At 38.7% G+C, this 21,560-nt stretch overlaps 1 protein-coding gene across 1 annotated transcript in view; it reads left to right on the forward strand.

Annotated features, from left to right (window-relative positions):
* The window catches only part of ZNF804A (zinc finger protein 804A), a 268,212-nt gene extending 257,731 nt beyond the window's left edge, over positions 1 to 10,481 (forward strand). Inside the window, exons 3-4 of the mRNA XM_075318898.1 lie at positions 2,119 to 2,249; positions 6,772 to 10,481. Of these exons, the coding sequence (XP_075175013.1) occupies positions 2,119 to 2,249; positions 6,772 to 9,661 (3,021 nt within the window). The 3' untranslated portion in view covers positions 9,662 to 10,481. The remainder of the gene's footprint in view (positions 1 to 2,118; positions 2,250 to 6,771) is intronic.
* Positions 10,482 to 21,560: the final 11,079 nt, after the last annotated feature.

A 21,560-nucleotide genomic window follows, 5' to 3' on the forward strand; every position in this document is an offset into this window, starting at 1 on the left:
ATGTCTGACCACCCGGCAATTTTAATGAAGTGAATAAATTTGAAGTTTTATGATATACTGTATGTCTATTTGGCCCAGTTCTTCCAGCGCTGGGAATCTCTTTGTTCTATGTAATCCCTGCCATGCCAAGGCGTCCAAACTGTGGATTTGGAACCAGGACCTGAACCTTGGAGGTGAGATGAACCTATGTGTTTTTTCCTCCATTGGTAAAACCACCATGAAACTTCTGCTTTACCAAAAAAGTGAAAGGCAAATAAAATGTGATGCCTCACAAAAGATCCAGATTCACTCGGGGAAGACATAAGTCTCTTCTAATATAAAGCGCCAGACTACATATTGGATATAATGTACAGTTTTGAAAGCTGGAAGAATGCAACTGAGATCATGCAATGTCTAGGGTTAAGACAAAGAGGATTACGGGTACCTCTTAGAGTGTAACGAAATGTTCAGCATTTCATCCAGAAAATGCAAATTGTCTCTTCAGAGAGGAAGGAGATGCACTCTAGTGCCACCTATTGGAAGAAGCAATCCTAAAAGTCAAGAGTGACCCTTTAGCGAGCCTTGACATATGACTTAGGATTTATGCCAGATCAGAACCTCAATTTGCAGACAGTGTTTCGGAGTGATTGCCCCACATCAGTGCAAAGTATGAGATCTGATCTGGCTCATCCCAGAGGACCATTGCAGCTATAAGACTCCTCACTGGCAGACAAATTGGTTTGTCAGTCTCCACAAGGAGAAAAGTTTTCCCCTTAGAACCTAATAGCTTCTCATACAGCCAGATCAGATCTCATACTTTGCACTGACGAGGGACAATCATCCCAAAACACAGTGTCTGCAAATTGAGGTTCTGATCTGACATAAATCCTAAGTCATATGACAAGGCTTATTGGACAGTCACTTTTGACTTTTAGAATTGCTACTTCCAATAGTTTGTCTCCTTCCTCTCTGAAGAGACAATTTGAATATTTCCTAGAGGAACACTGCAGCTAAAAGACTCCTCACTGGCAGCCAGACTGGTTTGTCAGTCTCTGCAAGGAAAAAGGTTTTCCCCATAGATAGGTGTCACACTTGCGAGTGCCTCGCGTGTATCTCGTGCGAGTCTCGCGTTGCATCACCCGGCACGGACTCACACTCTCCTCACAGGAGCGAGTCGGTTGCATGCATATCTATGCAACGAACCTGCTCCTGTGAGGAGAGTGTGCACCGACCCGCTTCCTGTGAGAGGAGTGTGAGTTTGTGCCAGGTGATGCAACGCAAGACTCGCGTGAGATACACTTAGATCCAGAAAAATAGTATGATTTTTTTTCTCACTTGTGATCCCTGTGCAATCTGTTTTTTTACAGCAGCTATTAATCATTTACAGGAGCATTTACAGTTTCATATGTTATAGAATTTCAATGTACACATAAAAATCAAATATATTTTGCTGTCCAAATTTTTACATACACCTATAAACTTAAATGGGTGAGTCTAATCTGATTTCCGAAGGAAAACTGTGCATGCTACAATTTTTTTTCAGATTCTATCAGTGAAAAAAAATGGTCATCTGCACTACCTCATTGAATAACATTGGTCTGAGTGCTGTCCATTTTTTTTTACAGATGGCACTTGTAACTGGAAATATGGTGGTGTAAACAAGCTCTTTGGATCACCCATTAACTTAAGTCTATCCCTTTAAAGGGAATTTGTCAGCAGGTTTTAGTACTTCATCTGAGAGCAACATAATGTATGCAAAGAGACCCTGAGTCCAAAGATTTATCACTTAGATAACTGGATGCAGCTGTTCTCACACAATCAGAATTTTTAGATTTAGCCATGTAGCAGAGCTGAGCTTGACATAGTCCGAGCAATGAGAAGGCTTGCTGCTTAATTAAACATAGCAAATAAACAATGGATCGGACCGTGACAAGACAGGCATCCCTGAATTCTCTGTGTTAACCCATGCAGTCTTCAGATTACGTAGCAAAAACCTGCTGATAGATTCCCTTTAACTAAGAACCCATCTTTAATAATAACCTGATAGAGCTATAGAAAATATACTGTATATATTAGTGGACAGAACAACAATGTATTCTGCAACTTATTTATTGTCATGGGTTGTTACTTTCTCAACAGAGGCTTAAAGAATTGAAACAGAGGGAATTTTCTCGAAATGTAGCATCAAAATTAAGAAGAAATGAAAGAAAACAAAAAAAGTATCTTCAAAGGCTCCACCAGCTGGCTGAACATAAGAGAGAATCAAGTTGGTGAGTAACCAAGGATGAAAGGACGAGCTACAGAATTCTAGATAAACCCCTGAATTGGAAGATGATTTTGCTAATATTAAACATACTGTATGTGATTGACCCAATACATGAAAAAGGATAATTGTTTATTATTAGCAAGCATGGCAAATATATAATTTTTTGGTGTCAATGAAAAAGCATGCAGCAGCTCTATGTGTGCATGAATCCCTTAGGTATGCCATAGACTCAATCACATGTAGGATATTTGATACAGGATCATCTCCAGCTGTTCAGGTTCTTTGGCCTCTTTCACATGTCAGTGACAAAAATAGTTTTTCACTTAGGTTTTAAAGATGCATATGTCCCTCGTCCCATGATTTTGGCACACGTGTGTTCTCCGTGTGCTATCAGTGATAGCACACGGAGATTAGGCACTTCTATACTCACCTGTCCCCGCTGTTGCTGTCCATGGTGCTGACATCTCCTGCGCTGCTGTTTCCTGCTGCTGCTGTCTCACCACTGCTGCAACTTCTGGGTCGTAGTGCAGTGAATATTTACAAGCATAATTAGCTGCCCTGGAAGCAGGAAACAGCAGTGGCCGGAGACAGCATCCTTGGAGACAGATGAGTATAAAAAACTTTTTATTTCAAAGACACATGTTTTCTCTGGTATGTGTCACACGGATCACACCACTGTGTGGTCCGTGTGATATCAGTGGTGCCGGAGAAAAATTGACTTGTCTCCATGTGCAACACATGGACACGCGTGTACGCCGCATGGAAACACGGTCAGTGAGAAATCACTGAAGTGTGTGCAGACTCGTTGATTTTAATGGGTCTAAATATGTCCATGATTCTGGTATGTATAAAAACAGCAACATACGTACCAGAATCACTGACGTGTGAAGGGGACCTTATATGCAGCAAATCTGCCGCAAAATATGCTGCAGCAGATTTGGTGCAGATTTACATTGCAAGTGGGGGAAATCAACACTGAATGCAGAAAAAGAGCTAAAAATGCTGCAGAAATAAAAGTCCGTACGCCAGGGCAATTTATGCTTAAAAAAAATGCCCACAATGTGTAGATGAAATTCATTGACATCTTATGTACTTAGCTGGCACTGAATTACACTGCATATTTTTTCCACACAATGCAGAAAATCTGCACCGAAGACACAACATGTGAACTTAGTTTTTCTCAGATTTTTTTGCCTTTTATTATACTACCATATAGTGCTAAAATGCAATAACATTGTCATATTATAACACCACCTTAAGCGTGCTTTACACGAGCGAGCGATAGCACCCGCCCACGTCGGTGGCATGTCACGGGGTGATCACTGCCGTAGCGAACAATATCGCTACGGCAGCGTCACACACAATTACCTGTTCAGCGACGTCGCTGTGGCCGCCGAACAATCTCTCCTTTAAGGGGGCGGTTCGTTCAGCGTCACAGCGACGTCACTAAGCGGCCGCCCAATAGAAGCGGAGGGGCGGAGATGAGCGGCTGGAACATCCCGTCCACCTCCTTCCTTCCTCATTGCCGGCGGCCGCAGGTGCGATGTTGTTCCTCGCTCCTGCGGTGTCACACATAGCGATGTGTGCTGCCGCAGGAATGACAAACAACCTACGTTCCAAACGAGGAACGATTTTTCAAAAATGAAAGACGTGTACACGATGAACGATTTGACACCTTTTGGCGATCGTTACCGATCGCAAAAAGGTGTCACACACAACAACATCGCTAACGAGGCCGGATGTGCGTCACCAACACCGTGACCCCGACGATATCTCGTTAGCGATATCGTTGTGTGTAAATGGGCCTTTAGGCTATGTGCACACCTTTACTATTTGCATCAGATTTTTCTGGTGCAAAAAAACAGTTTTGGGTGGAAAAATTGCTGCATAAAATATGCACTTTTTTAGTTATATTTGCACACTTTTTTATGTGTTTTTTTTTAATTGCATTTTTTCCATTTACATAAATGGGTGAAAAAACACTGCAAAATTTCGGAAAGAATTGATATGCTGAAAAATTGAAAAAAAAAATGGTTTGCTGGTTTAAATCTGCAAGTAAAAAATAAGCTAATAAAAAATAAGTAATAAAAATATTTCAGAAAACTCATCCACTTTGCTGTATTTTTTTCAGCACCAAAAAAACGCAGCATGTGAATAAGCTGGTATAGTGCACACATAATTTGCAATCTCCAAGTAATACTTCAGCTAGGAGCTCACATACAATATAGTTCCTTATTGAAGAGCCAGGATATTGAAGGGAAATGCTGGGTTTGAGTTTTTGCTTTAAGATCTGTTCTACAGTATAGGTATCTTTAACTTGGCTCATGACACCCAAAAGTCAAAGAATTAGTATTTTACTTTTTACGGTCATAAAAAGAAAGGATAATAATTATAGCTGCAAATAATACTGTATGCAAATTAAAATAGCATTCTTTTTTTAACCACTAGATTTAGTGTACTATGTAATTTGTAGATGAAGCACCCCCTCTTGTGGTCACAACCATGAACTGCAAAACAAAACATTTTCATGTCATGTTTTAGGTCTAGTTATAAAAAAAATCAGTGAAGAAATATAAACATGAAAAACTTTTTTTATAATTTTAATTATGGAATGCAGGTTTTTTTTTCATCTATTATCTATCTATCTATTAATCTATCCATCTTTCCCTCTATCCATTATCTGTCTATTGATTATCTATCTATTATCTATATTATTTATTGCAGTAGTTACAGCATAAAAAAACCACAGGGACCAACCTGCGGAAAAACCGCGGCAAAACCGCGGTAAAACCGCGGCAAATCCGCGGCAACAACGCACACATTTTTCCCGCGGATTTGGTGCGTTTTTTCAACGCAGGTGCAGTAATCTTCAACTCCCAGACGTTTCTCAAGAAATTTTCTTGAGAAAAATCACTTTTCTAGTGCACACATAGCCTTAAAGTCATAGCCTTTCATGACTAGTAGAGTGGATCCATAGTTTTGGTGTCTGCTGGCTTAGATTGCAAATCATTGATATTCATGGATTTACAGCCCTAGTCTTTATAGTACAGTTTTTTGGAACTCTAGTCTCTCTAGTGTTCTGCAGGAATTTAGACCTCTAATCTTTGGTGGCAAATTGTTTAAAAGTTCTAGCTCATGCTAAAGCACCAAACTCTGGTGTACAGTGACGTGGAGTCCCAGAATCCCAGACTTTCATGTTAGGTGATAATGCAGTGAGTTTACAAATGTTCTATAGCGATATGACAATATAAAGATCTATATAATGTGGTAAAAGGTTATATTTTCCTCTAACTCGCAACTGGACATATCATTTGTTTTGGCGTCTGTCGAAAGTTATTGATAGTACTCCTTAAATGACCAAGTCAAGAAAACCCTTTTTGTCTTCAGCTCTATCCTTACATTTGTGACTACTAGTAGTTGGTGTGAATCAATTTGCCCATCACTATCTATTGGGCACAACAATGGTCAGTGGCTGCTGGACGGATGCAGGAGAACTGCCCATTACCTGACAATAACCACTTCTCATGCTGGGTGTGAGATGACCAAGAAGTCCAGGGAAGGAGCAAAGGAAGGCCCTGGTGATAGGGAAAAGGAAGCAAGGTCACCTCCTAACACTCACCTGAGTCTGATCCCTGCACTCCCTAACATTCCAAGATGGGTTCTTCCCCCATGCGCTATCACATGCCTATTCTCTCGCTTTTCCTGAACTCACCCTGACTAGTGTGTAGGCAAGCGAGACACTAGTCTTGCTACAACAATAAATATAAAATAAACGGGTGAGGAAAGACACAACAAGTAGCACTCCTGAGTTCCTCCAGTAGGAAACGTCAGAGTTGCAATTGAAATAAACACATCAGCTCCTCCAGAGACACCCTTATTCAAAGTGGTCAGTATAAAAGATCTATAACTGGCATGGAGTGAAGCCAGGAGTGGATAAATATAGGGGAAGGGAGTGTTGATAAGATAGTGTAGCTGTGATTAAGAGTAATCTCAGCCAGAACGCAAAAGGTCCTTACCCCCTTTGGCACGAAATGAAAGTAAATCCACTTCAACACTCTTTAGACTCCACAGAGGACCTACGATCAATAAAAGGGTGAGAACTCCTATTTTCAGATGCCCCAGAGGAAACATGCAGAAGTGAAACACTCACAACACCCCTGGTCACCTTTTGTTTAGCTGGCCTGGCATAACATTACATGTGTGTCATGATGCAATGAAGACATAACATCAGGCCAGCAAATTAAAAAAAATCTGCAGATGCCATCAGGTATGAGTTGGTTTTCTCGCTTGTGGCCAATGGACTGGGACGTGGAAATTGATTTGCACCAACTGTAGCTACTAGTACATTGCTGATTACAATTTGACTAAGTACTGTACATGTAAATTCTTTATATGTGTTAAACCTTTAGCTAGATATAATATATATTTGTTATATACAGTAAATGCACTAAAGCTCTTCCTAATTAGATATATAAAATGTATTAAGTGATGATTTACTTATTACTTTTTCTCTCTTTTGTTCCAAGTGCTCCAGGAAGTGGTCCAATGTTCAAATCAACAACAGTGACTGTTCACGATCACATCCATGGAAGTCTTCAAAGTTCTATTGTCCGCTCTGCAGAAAGAGAAAAGCCACAGCTTGCATCTATCACAAATATTCATAACAGCACAAATATGGCTTCTATTCTTTTACCAAGTTCGGAAAAGGGTACAAAGGCTCAAAAAGATGGTGACCATAAAATAAGCTTCTCCTTTTCATTTCCAAAAAAAACTCCTGTTAAGCTTGAAGCTTCAGCTGCAGTTTTCTATGAATTTAATGAAGACATTTCATCTGGGTTGAAGAAAAGAAGCAGGTTTGTACCAAGATCATTCAGTCTTCAATCATCTTTGCCATTAGACACGGTGTCACGTCTAAATGATGAGGCTGGAGAATCTATGTCAAGTTCTGAAAATTCGTCATCTAGAAGACTAGATGCTGTCAAAGATCTAGATCAAAAACAATTGCCTGAAAAGGAGTTGACAAGTTTTTTAACCTCGGATGTTTGTCATATAAAAGTGCCTTTAGAATTTGAGGTCCAAGCACAACATGTGAACTCAGATACTCTAATTTGCTCAAAACACAATGTAGGTGACCACAAAACTGATCATGATGAACAGTCCATCGGATTTCTAAAACTGGAAATGCCTTGCCCAGAAACAACAGACAGTAATGTTTTTGATGATCAATCTGTGATAGAAAATGGAGAAATTAAAACAAGCAATAATACTAACAAATGTGCCACGGATGTTGTTGTATCAAATGTATCGGTCAACAAAGATGAAAATATAGTACAAAAATATGAGAAACCAGATAAGAGGTTAAATGCTGCCTTTCATCCAGTGCAAAGCAGAGATGGGTCAAAAGTTCTTCAATGGCCTTCTGAAATGATACAGTATACCTGCACACAACCGGCGCTCTCCTACAGCTGTAACCCCCTACATTTTGACTTTCGTTCATCTAAAACAATAAATCAAAAAGATCAAACAGTTTGCCAGGACAGTACCTTCTCTGCCAATGACCCAAATACCATGCTGAATTGTGAAACAGTAATCTCGGAAAACAACAATGGTACCATAAAGACATGTCACCATATTTCAAAGTCTTCAGGTAAACTGAAATGTTATAGCTTAATTTGTCGAATTAAGGAAGATCAAAAGCACAATATCTCAAAGTATCTTCTGGATAAAGATTTTGACTTTGGAAAGAGGAAGAGCAAAAGAAAATACTATCATACACGTCGAAAAGGAAGAAAACGAAAATGTAAAGTCAACGAATCCAGAATGAGATATCGGCAAAAATATCATGTAAATGAAGATACTCAGAATTGCTTTAAAATTTTAAAACAACATGTTGGATCAAAAGATTCGATTTGCTCATTAAAAAATTTAACATTTTCTCATCAACTGCCACATGCTGAGAGTAATCTCACAGAAAGAGAATTGTTAAAAAGACCAACGCTAAAGATCAAACAAGAATGTGAGGTTTGGAATGTAGATCAGAAAAAAGGTATCACCAATCAAATAGAAAATGAACTTAGCAAGAACACAAGGTCTTTCAACTACCAATCAAAAGTCTTACGACTAGATCATTGCTCTCAAAATATAGCTTATTCTAACACATTTTGTAGCTGGAGTTCTAATAAAATATGTTCTAATCATGAAAACCATGAAACCTTTATAAACCATAGTTATACTTTCAAAAGAACCCATAGAACTATTATAGATGAAATACAGTTTTCCTTTAAGAGACCCAGGCTTTGCAGATCTGACTCATCTTCCCAACGAGTCTACTTCCCGGAGGAAAACTTTTCCATTTTGTATAAACCTATACATATAAGAAGTGCAGAAGGGATTATCAGGAGGACAGGTACCTCTAGTAGTAACAGATACTACAAACTAATCAAACATAAATCCACTTTTCAGAAATCCGGCACATTTCTTAATGAAACCTACTACAAATTAGCGAAAGAATCTCTTCGAGCGAAGGAGTTTCTCAAGAAAATAGTAACAATTAAAAAGGTAGTGGAAAATAAGTTGGACCAGTTATGTAAGAATTTGCTTTCTTTTAAACATAATAATAAGCCTTCTCTTTGCTCTTCCTATAAAGACTTCAGTACGGAAGCTGAAAAAAGTGTCAAGCCGGCAGAGAAAGATAGTAAACAAAATGGAGACTTCCTGACTTTCACCGGTGATCAACCACAGTTCCAAGAACAGTCAGCGCCTTGGCCCAAACAAGGTTGTAATGGCATAAGAAATAATGCTGGTGATGACAAGCCAGAGAATAAAGAAAATCAAGGATTGCCAATGGATGACGCAGATGTGACTACCAAAAAATGTATTATGCAGCAGCTGTTGTCACATGTCACCATTCCTTACCAACAAACTCTTCTTCAAGAAACATACTCTAAGAAACTTAAGCATCATCAGTGTGCCAGGTATGGCCCAACACTTCAGCCTTATCCATTTCCCACTAGGTTTAAATTAATATTTCCAGCCGGAGCAATTCAGACTTGTGCCACGGTACACCCAGTTCCATTAGAGCCACCATTGTGTTCCTCCTCTCTAGCTGCCTTACCCCAGCATCTCATTGGTCCCTTCCCAACTGCTTCTCTTGACAACGTCAAACTTATTGGTCCTCAGCAGCACTTTTTGTGTCCACAAAATCAAAGTATTTCAAGGACTCCATATTACCAAATGACAATGGAGCCAAGTTTATGCACGAGGGATGCATTTGCTTCTTCACCACAAGTACCCATCATAACAAATACTGTTCTTTGTCACTTCCCTGTGCCTCTTCCGCAGCCTTCGCATACAACTATTTTTACACCAATGCACTCACATTTGCCCACTCTTATTCCTCTACATTCTCTTTTCTAAGTAAATGTTATGTTTTAAAGGTTAAATCATAGGATTCATTGGTATAGATTTTGCAAAATTAAGGGTAATTGGATATCAAATTTTGCAACCAGACCTAAAATTAATCAGAGAAGTGGAAATAGCATTATAAGTGCAGTGCAAATTTCGGACGTCATAGCAGCCAGTATCCCTACTGATAGTACATTACTCGTATATCATAGCAATATGACATCAATTTGTGGTAAGGCAACCCCTCCAATCTAATGGGCTCCAAGGGTTTCATTAAATTACCAGCAGAACAAGAATTTAGGGGCCAAAACCTGTGTGAAAAATAAAGCACCCCTGTGGGCTTGTTTTTTATTTCACCACTGGAGTAGTTATCAGTAATGTATGTTCCCTGTATGTAGTAAAATGCTTACCGGTGCCCGTCTTCTACTCTTTCCGGCATGCTCCAGTTCTTTTTGTGACTACAGCTCTGACTGACCGGAAGTCACTGCTAATGGTTACTATCTCTCTATGTCTCTGAGAGCCTTGTTCTGAGTTTCAGAGATTTACATTGAGAAGTGACTTCCAGTCCGCCCAGCAAATATTGGAGTGATCCGGTCAATCACAAGTCCCTTCATGTGTAATTTCTACCCAGAGGGAACATATATTGGATATAAAGAGTGAACACAGCCCTGTTAAAGAGGTGGTTCACGTTAAGTTCCCCTGCGAGGGGCTATTTTTTCGTTTGCATTCACTTTGTGTCATGACAATTTATGGTACCGCTTCTCTTGTTTGCTATTCGAAACTTCTTGATTGTCCTATAAAAATTGTTGAAACTAAAGAGGTGGTTCACTACTCAGGAATAGTGACCACAACTCTGTAAAACTGATAGGGAAGTCTTTTTCTAAATAGCTTGATAAGCTAATTCTGCCTTTGAGCGGTGCTATTGAAGTGACCCAATGGGCTCTGTGACCTCTGGGACCTAGTGATGTCACGTCAAATTCCAGTTGACCCAACATCACTGCAGTCAGCCCCAGTCTTCCTCAGTGACTGGGCTGTGGGCGTAATTTCACCGCTCATCACAGCCCAGCATTGCTCCTGCTTGCGGCACTATGTGGTGAAGAGAGCACATGCAACATGCTACACTGTGACTCTGGGCTGCGACGAGCGGTGAAACACCATCCACATTCCAGTCACACAGGAAGACTGGAGCCAGTCACGGTTGCGTCAGGTTAACTGAAAGTTGACCTGACGTCACTGGATCCCAGAAGTCAAGGAATCCCGGAGGTTACTTCATGGGGATGAGCGGGACACAATAGCATCACTCACAAGCAGTATTAGCTGATCAAGTTATTTAGACTAAGCCTTCCCTATCGGTTTTACAGGGATGTGGTCACTACTACTGAGTAGTGACTGCACCTTTAAAATGCAAAATGTTTGTAATGTAAAAGAAAAATCATACCAAGAAGAATCATGTCAGAATTTTTCAATCCTTTATTGTCACCTATAATTTGGACAATTAAATTTAAAAATAAACTGAAATCTTTTCGGGTGGAAAAAGAAAATAAAAAACTAATATAATGTGGTTTCTTAAATATGCACTCCCTTAAACTAAGGCCGGCGTCACACGGGACGATCTATCGTGCAATCGCACGAGCGATCGTACCCGACCCCGTCGTTTGTGCGTCACGGGCAATTAGTTGCCCGTGGCGCACAAAGTCGTTAACCCCCTGTCACACGCACTTACCTCCCGGACGACGTCGCTGTGGGCGGCGAACATCCTCTTCCTGAAGGGGGAGGGACGTTCGGCGTCACAGCGACGTCACACAGCGGCTATCCAATAGAAGCGGAGGGGCGGACATGAGCGGGACGTAACATCCCGCCCACCTCCTTCCTTCCGCATTGCCGGCGGGATGCAGGTAAGCTGTGTTCGTCATTCCCGGTGTGTCACACGGAGCGATGTGTGCTGCCTCGGGAACGATGAACAACGGGATCACAGAAGGAGGACCGACATTTTGAAAATGAACGACGTGTCAACGAGCAACGATAAGGTGAGCATTTTTGCTCATTCACAGTCGTTCGTAGCTGTCACATGCTGCGATATGTCTAACGATGCTGGATGTGCGTCACGGAAACCATGACCCCCAACGACATATCGTCCGATTTATCGTAGCGTGTGACGCCGGCCTAATAGTTTTGTTGAATCACCCTTTGAATTTATGGCAGAGTTGAGTGTTTTTGGAAAGAATACTATCAGCATTGCAAATCCAGAATTCGCAATCTTTGCCCACTCCTCCTTGTATTCACCTTCCAAATCTGTCATATTCCGAGGGCACCTCTGGTGTACACTTTCCTCTTCAGGTCACCCACAGATTTTCAGTTGGAATCAGGTCTGGGCTCTAGCTCTACCATTCCAAAACTTTGATCTTCCTCTGATTATGCCATTCTTTTATTGATTTGCAGGTATACTTAGCATCATTGGCAGATACAAAGTAACAAAATCCAGCGGATCACAGGCAGATGAATTAAAAACTTCCCTTTATTTTCATCACTTTAAAAATGGATAGACAGCATCCACAAGGCACAGTTCATGGATGAACTGTGCCTTGTGGATGCTGTCTATCCATTTTTAAAGCGATGAAAATAAAGGGAAGTTTTTAATTCATCTGCCTGTGATCTGCTGGATTTTGTTACTTTGTATCTGCTATTATCCCCTTGTACCTGGGATTTCCGTGCAGGATCAGCTGGTCTACTACTCAGACTTACACACCAGAGCGGTGAGCTTGAACACGTTTCTTCTAGCATCATTGGAATGCTGAAATCTGAAATGTCCATTTATTTTCAGCTTTTAGCAGAGGCCTGAAGGTTTTGTTGCAAATTTGACTGATATTTGGAACTGTTCATAATTCCCTTCAGCTTGACTACAGCTCCAGTTCAAGCTGCCAAAAAACAATCCCAAACCATAATGTTGCCTCCACCATACTTCACTGTGGGTATGTGGTCCTTTTGGTAATGCACAGTATTGGCTTTGTGCTAAACATACCATTTGGAATTCTGGCAAAAAAGTTTAACCTTGGTCTCATCAGACCATAACACCTTTTCTCGCATCCTATTGGAGACATGATATAGGCTTTTGCAAAAACTTTTGCCACCCTAGCCCACAGACCAAACATATAAAAAATACAGGAGACTGTTATCACATGGTTATTGGTATGATTTTTTAATTTGACAAAACCTGGCATTTTCACAGGATGTGTAGCCTTTTTATATTCACTGTACATTACCAATGCATATCTGGTGCTGAAATAAAATAAACCCAGACTGGCTTCTCTATAGCTCCAGATTCAGACTTCAGTTTGTCATGTTACCGGTCGTGGAAGGTATGCTATGGGGAATGTTTATCAAGTGGTAATAATATTATATTCACAAATAACAACTTCAACAATGTGCTAATATTTTGAGCATATGTATAATATGTAGATTTAATAACTAACAGAGCAATACAACCACGTCATAACTGCAAGGTTAAAAGTGTAGTAGTCAAAAACAGAAAATTCATTTGTGTTCTTTTTCTTTTATATTTATAGTCTTAAATAGGTTATGCCATAGAATTGTATATGTTATGGAGGGAATTTTTAGTAAGAGATAAAGTTGGGTAACTTTTTAAATACTTGATATTATGATTTTGAAGTTAAAGCTTTTCCAAAAGCCCCTACTTGTTTAGTGTTTGTACAAAGCTTACGGCAATTTACTGTTTGGAATGTTTATGTTTATTGCACATTAATCTTATGAAGGAAATACTAACTGTCCTGCATTAATCCTGTTAAAGTAGGGAAGGAATTAATGTCTTCAAGCATGCAAAAAAAGTTTATAGTGGTGAGAGTCCACTCTTTAAGCAAAAAACTAGGCATTGTTGATCCTGGGATTGTCTGCATTTACTATGTAGTTATGAATTCTACTATTTCCTATCATGTAACAAATACTTAAAGTTATTCATGGTATGCTCATAGTTCTGAACACTATAAAAGAGATGATTCTTGTTAAAATCATTTGGAGAGCTTTGGAAATCACATACCTGGGTAATCCTTTAATTCTCACAGATGCCGTAAAATGAATCTCAGAAATTTTTAAGATGAGTAAGAATTAGTTCAAAAATCCCTTTAAGGAGTTGATTAGGATTAGAAAAATATGGCTATTTTCTTTTAGAAACAATGCCATCTCCAACCATGGCTTGTGACTCTTGTCCAGCCCCTTTGAAGTCAATGGAAGTGAGCTACAATACGATGCACAACCCATTGTCTGGGGTAATCCTGTTTCTGATAGAAAGCAGAAATGTTTTTGTAAAACTCGGCACCCACTTACAGGAATAGCTTACTTTGGCCTAATTGTATTATTGAAATGTTTTATTAGCAGGATTCAGGGGTATATTCAAATAGTATTCATGATGAGTCAACCAAAATTTCTACCTGAAAGGGAAGCTGTTATCAAAAAATGACCTATCATTTATATTACATTTTTGTTTTACATGCATTTTTTAAGAATTTTGGAGAACATTTTTTTCCATATCATGATCTTTTTTTAAAAAAAAAACAAAACAAAATTAGTAATCTTGCAATTTTCCCATTGGCCAATGGGGCTTTCAGGAACAGTTTTCAGCAGGACTCATTATCATCAGAGGCAGGATTAGAATTAAGGGTACTTTACACATTGCGACATCGCTAGCGATCTCGGTAGCGATGTGAAATTCTAGATTGCAAGTGCGATCTTTTGAGATCGCACATGCGTTAAATGACCTATGTGCAATCTCGAAAGATCGCACTTCTGATCTAGAATTTCACATCGCTAATGAGATCGCTAGCGATGTCGCAATGTGTAAAGTACCCTTTAGTGGTAACACCTCTATACATAGTTGATGATAGCATTAATGATCCACGAATCACAATAGGCAATATCACAGCTGACTTTGCTCCCCCCTTCACATTGACCTTTTCACGTTTAAGTCTATTCATTGAGGAAAATGTATACATGAATTTCCTGAAAGAACGTGAAGTATAAATCTGAAAAAAAGCCTGTTTGGCCGGTGTGAAAATTGTAAAATTTCTATATTTTTAATAAAATGAATAATATGGAAAGCAAAATAATTTAATAAAAAATTCAATTAAAGCGGTTGTCTACCTTTTGTTTTTTACATAACTGTATGTATTTGGGCTAAAAAAAATTGCAATTGGGTTTTATTAAAAATTTTGCCCTGTTTGGCTTCTATAGTCTTGTGTTACACTACTGCTGCCTGAGGAATAAGTTACCGTATTTTTTAGATTATTTCCAGGGGTACGTCTTATAAAACCGATATGCGGCACTTGGGCGGAGGTGGTGGAGTGGGATCACAAGAGGATGGGTTGGCAAAACTGAGGGCTCAGAGGAGGGGGTGTCACTGCAGTAGAGCGGCCCAGGAAAGGCACAGGACATAGGGTCAGCGATACTGCGGACTCGGGGGCGGCACCATTGATCTGCCGGCAGGCTATGGACTCCATTGAAAAGAGTGAGGAGGCCAATCTGCACCTCCGTGGCCATTTTCTTGAAGTCCATTGCGTCAACCACCAGCAGTTTAATGGAGCCTGCAGTGCCAGCAGATCAATGGACCCCCCGGCTGTACTATCCCAGAGCCCGCAGAATCGCCGAACCTCCACCTGTGACCCTCCTGAGACGCTTCACCACTGTCACTCCCCTTTGTGAGATATTATAATACACACTAGGATTATAAGACAGACCTTCATTCTAACATTAATAATGATCTTTTCCTATTTTCCTCCTCTAAATTTGGGGTATCGCTTGCCATGATACTCTGATGGAAAATTAATAACTCTTTTAATTCTCTCTTCTGAGCTCTTCTCAGCTGTTTTATGATTATAGAGCACATTAAAGTTCAATGCTTAGAGAAACAAAAAAAACCTGTAAAACAATTTTTGCAGAAGAACCAATTGTAGAAATGATCATAGCCCCAGATGTTATCATTTAAGTAAAAAATAAGTCACCAAAGTAGACAACCCCCTTAGCACAAAAAACCTGATTGACTAACCCAGTAGGTCATTTTCTGATAATTCCCCTTAATAATAAAAGATTGACACTCACTGCCGAAAATTAACATAAAAATTAAAGTAATAGTAAATATAAACCTAGTAGATAAAGGAACAAATCAGATAGGGGTATGTCTAAAGCAACTTCTGGAGTATATTACTCGCTAGGAGACAATGTATTTATAAAGTTACTCAAGCTTATAGTAGATTATTATTAGTTATTGTTATAGAATCTTTATTTTATTTATTTGTCATGAATCTTTCTTAATGTTTGAATTTTATCTTTTTCTTTGGTAGAGTCACAAAGAACCTCACCTCGGGATAAGTTTCCTGTAATATTGTTTACACTGCATTTAATAAAATATTGTTTGCTAATAGTCTTTTCTAGAATATCATAATTATTAAATATGTATTAAAATGACTTAAAAGGAAATGTTTGCTTACCTAATTAAAGCGTTTTACACTACTATTATATTGATGAGCTATCATCAGGATAAATCATCAATATACATCAATATCAGACTGGTTTTTGTCCGATACCCGACATCCCCACTAATCATCTTTACATCCGTCCACCGCTGGAGCTTGTAATGGGCTGATCGGTGGGGGCTCTGGATATTAGACCACAACCTACGTGATATTGATGACCTATCCAAAGCAAAGATCATCAATATAACAGCCATGGCAAACCCCATTCATCATTTCGATCCCCTCTTGTTGGAGCAAGAAATGTAATTGATCATACTCTCTCATTCTCAAAAGAATATTTAATTCTATATCACTTTTCTACATCAACACCCTGAATACAGAACTAACTTTAGTGAATTCAGTTATATCATTTCAATCTAAGTTTCTAACACACAAACATTAACACAGTCTGAATATCAGAATGGAGCCCAATATGTACAAAACATTACGTACTCTAGGACCGTATTATCTTTGAATTGTTTCTTATGGTCCCTATTCATTACCGTCTTGTTTTTTTTTTCTAGTTTTCTGTGTTTGGAGCCTTGTATTGTTTGCACCCAATTCATAACTTTAGGCTTTTTTTAAAGTTGCAAAATGTGGCTCTGTTTTTGCGACTTTTGGCCCTAAAAGTTGCCAAAACCGTTTAAAGAGGACCAACCACCAATATTTTCAAATATAAACTAAAGCCAGGCACTATACTGGCACTATCATGCTTATTTTATACAGACATTTAGTTGTGAGATCGAATGTATACTTTCTAAAATACAGGCAAGTAAAGTTAGGGAAATGCACTGTTACTTGATTGATAGGTGCTGCAGAATATCTAATAGGTGGATCAGGTTTTGCTAGTTATTCCTGCCCCTGTCTGCAGGCAGAAGGACATGCAGGCAGACAAGGGCGGGAATAACTACCAATACTCGACCCACCCATTAGATATTCTGCAGCACTTATTTAAGTAAGAATGTATTTCACAGAATTTACTTGCCTGTATTTTAGAAACTATACATCCGATCTCACAACTAAAGGTATGTTTAGAATCAATATGATAGTGCCAGTATAGCACTGGCTTTAGTTTAGATATGAAAATCCCAGTGGTTAGTCCTCTTTAAGATACAAAAAAAGACCATTTTTTACCTTGCACCACACTCATGAATCGTGTGCACCATTTCGATGAATTTGGCACCAAAAACAGCAATTAGTTAAACAAGATTTAAAAAGAAAATGCAAATGGTGAATAAAGGTTTATATTTCAAAAGATTTATGTGGCTCTGATTAGCTAAGATGGCTTATTAGTAGGAGAGGATAAATAATTTGTCAACATACTCATGTTTGCTCAAAGATTACCAATGTATCCAGTGATGTATCTTTGTTGGGGCACATACAACTTAAACCAAAAGTTCTTATCTTGTTATGAATTTTCTTTCACTCATAAATCATGTCGTACAAAACAACACATATTATTATTATTCGGTTATGCGCTTTTCTATTTCTTGATCTTAAAATGAAATAAACAAATGTTTTAATACACAATTGATTTTGTACTTCAATATATTGTTGTCAGTCTATGATTTTCATTTAAACAATCAGACTTCATGGAGTGGTCTCCCACTAGTATCCACCTCTATTGTTCTCACTCGGTGAATCCAGTCCAGCTATTAGTTACATGATGGCATATACAGTAAAACTATTGCGTATATCCCATTCTGTGGCTGTCATATAATGTATGGATGTCTTTTACGGGCTGGATTGACAGCAGTCCACAAATTCTAGGATAGTCAGTAAAATTAGGGCACTTTTTTTGTCCTGTCCTTAAACAAGATTGAAGGTGTCCATGATTTTTTTGAAGCTGAAAAAACTTAAACACATATTATTTTGACTGTAATTTTCATCTTTTTACAGTTCACAGTACATGCAGCTGATGTTTTTATATCAGAAATATGGGCTGTAGACACAATGAGTTCTTATGGTTATCCAATGTGTCGTTAAAAAATCTTGTCTGTCTGGGATTTTTTGTCCAAAAAGAAAAAAAGTCAACTTGGCAAATGTCTTGCTAAATTCTACTAAAAAGGGGGCTGAAAGCCTGTACTTACGAAGCACTCACTGATATCCTAATCAGGCACGAATACTAAGATTCTTTATAGCAAGATATTATTTATTTTAATAGCACATGAATAATCAATGGTACATAGGCATTAGAACTACTTTATAGTCATAGAATCTTATACAATAACAGAATTATGCATCAACATTACCGTTAAGTTGTAGCAATCCTTTCTCATCGGAGGGACTCGATTAGTGAGAAGGAAACAACATCTGCATCACAAGAACAGTGTGTTCACTTGAGCGTCCTGGAAAATGTCCCCATCTCATTAAGCGAGTCCTGTCTTTTTATAGTAAAACTTTGTACGTCATGTGCACTAAGTCGTGAATTGGTGACCAGCATGTGACAGCTGAGTCATGTTCATGTAACTTGACCACAAGCTGCTGTGGGCACCAGTAGCTTCCTGCACATTTTGCCAGTTGACCACTGGCCAACCACAGTTTCCTGGAGATATTGCAAGGAGCCATGAATTTTACATGCCAGTTTCCTTACACCTGTTGTCAACTAACCACGAGTTTCCTGACTGTGGAACTGTAAACGTTACTTCCTCATAATCGTGGTTTGTTCAAGATCTGCTAACACGTACGCTTTGGTCATGGTGAAATAGGGTCAACCAGAGGACATCTCTCTCTGATACTGAATTATTGATGGATCAAATAATATCTGGGATCACTATATCTTTTGATTATGATTCCTATCTAATCACACTCATTCTTCAGTCATAGCACATTGGTATCACAGCAAATCTGGTCAAGAGTTTCTGAAGCTGAACCACATACTGTAGATCAATTTATCATCAAATTGAACAAATCCCTTTAGAAGTTCTCCCTCCTTTTCAAGTTTAAAACAAGAAAAGGAAAAATTTGTGGGGTTCTAATTTAAGACAATTCTCTATCAATCTGGAAAAACACACTGATTGCTGCAAAGAAATGTGAAGATTAACAGAGTTTGAACAACTAAAACTTGTGATTTTGAATTTTTTTCCTCCTTATTTTTCTTATGTCTATTCATTATTTCTGTATTATTTTAGGTTTCTAAGTATGTAGTGATTAAACTACAAGTATCTTTCAATGTTGGATAATCGTTATCGGAAACATCATTACTTTTATAAATATGTCTTTGGTTTGTTAACAAAAATGTGCACTTATTTTATGCTTAGAAATTGCAATGGATTTTGTATGATGTTGTTAAAAAAGTTGTTACCTACTTGTTATGGAAACCTTTCTTTTGGGAGAGCTTTTAGGGTAGAAACAAAGGATCTGCACATTGACAGGTGTTATTTCAGATTAAAACAGTCGTCGATCAATGGAGACAAAGCACTGATAGACACATCAGTCTTTTCTAGCTCCTCCTGTCAAGCACTAAGTTTTTATTCTTTCTGAGAAGAACAGGAAGTTACATTATGTTACTAAAAAAGAGGACACTATCAGTGTGTCTATATTGGTGTAAAAATAAATAAATAAAAAAAATTGGCGTAGGGTCTCCCCAAATTATGATACCCAGCACAGATAAAGAATACAGCTACAGGATTATGTTTTATTTTGGCTGTGTATCAAAATAAAAGGGACAACGTGGCTTTTTTTTTAAATTATTTAAATAAATTATTTTAAAAACCGGCGTGTGGTCCCTCCCCCAATTTTGATATCCAGCCATAATAAAGCCAACAACTGGGGTCTGGTATTCTCAGGCTGGGGAAACCCATGCTTATTGGGTCCCCCCAGCCTAAAAATAGCAGCCTGCAGCTGCCCAGAATTGTCGCATCCATTAGATGCAAAAATCCCGAAACTTTACCCGGCTCATCCCGATTTCCCTGGTGCGGTGGCAATTGAGGTAATAAGGGGTTAATAACAGCTCACACAAATACCGAAAAAATTCTTTATTTGAAATAGAATACAAATAAACACCCTCTTTCACCCCTTTATTAACTCCCAAACAACCAGGTCTGACATAATCCACACGTTGTCCCACGACGAATCCAGCTCTGGTACATTACTGAATTTTTATATTTATATATTTATTTTAAATGTTGTTTTTTATTTCTATTTATTTATTTTTACACCAATATAGATCCACAGACAGCGCCTGTGATTGAAAGCAGTCAGACATGCTGCCAGTCAGGGTAGGGGTGCTGTCTGACTGCAACCAATCAGAGAAGCTGGGACTGCCAGTGGGCAGGCAAAGCAGTGCATAGGCATGAAGGATAATGAGCGGCCCCAGAAGTAGTATGAGTGGCCCGGAAGCACGGTACAGCTGCAAGAGACTCAGTAAGTATAAGTTGCCTGCTTTCCCATTTTTTCCTTTTTTTTCTTTACTTTTTTTTAATTACCTGAGTTGCCGAACCCAGATTGTTATACAGAGTTCCCTGAGAATTCCGGGCTTGGGGTTAGTTCTTGGGTACTTTTGAAATCAAGCAGATCCGGACTTTTACAGTTGAGCAGATCCGGACTTTTACAGTCCAGGTCTGCCCATCACTAGTTAAAAGAGAAAACACACTTCCTCAGCTAAACCACAGCTAAACTGCCAGAAAATCTAAAAAGGAAGCCGTTGTCCTGGTCAGTGATTTTCATGACGTAGCAGAAACATTAAAATGACAGATGTATAAAATTGTTTCTAAATGATAATCAATACAAGATATAAAATATTAACCATAACATACTGTTAAGACATCTTGTTGGGTATTAAAATATGTCACGAAATAAATGAATGGATATTGACTATCATTAATCGTCACAATATTTTTTCTTCTTAATGAGATTAGCTGATCATTACAGATCCAGCTAATGGAACCTCCAGCAATAATATTTACATCTACAGAGGAAATGTTTCCATTTCCCAAACAGTAGAATTCAAATTAATGGTTGAGCCATGTACTTAATATTAGACTGAATCCTCTGCCAGAGCAGTAGTCATTCTTTCTCTATGGCTCTGAGATGGCTTATTGAGGATGATCCTGAATTTTCATGTATAACAACCAGACAATTGCTCATTGAGGCATCCAACCTCTCTTTCGCAGCGATAATCCTGTGTTTGTTCCTGTCTTTGCCTTTGAGAGACTTTTAAAACCAATGTATCCATACCTCTCAAATTTGAAGTACAGAATGAGGGATGAATTTGGCCTCACCCCTAGTCACACCCATTTGTCATTTTTTTCTACCCTCACAGTAGGAGATGTCAGAGGGGTGGTGGTAAAGAGGGACATTCAATAAATGCCCAAAAATGCCTCTGCATTTTTGCAGTAGACCCAATTTTCAGTAGACCCAAATCCGGGATTGTCATGCTGACAGTTGGGACT

This window comes from Anomaloglossus baeobatrachus, chromosome 7 (genome assembly GCF_048569485.1).
Source record: "Anomaloglossus baeobatrachus isolate aAnoBae1 chromosome 7, aAnoBae1.hap1, whole genome shotgun sequence".
NCBI classification, from domain to species: Eukaryota; Metazoa; Chordata; class Amphibia; order Anura; family Aromobatidae; genus Anomaloglossus; species Anomaloglossus baeobatrachus.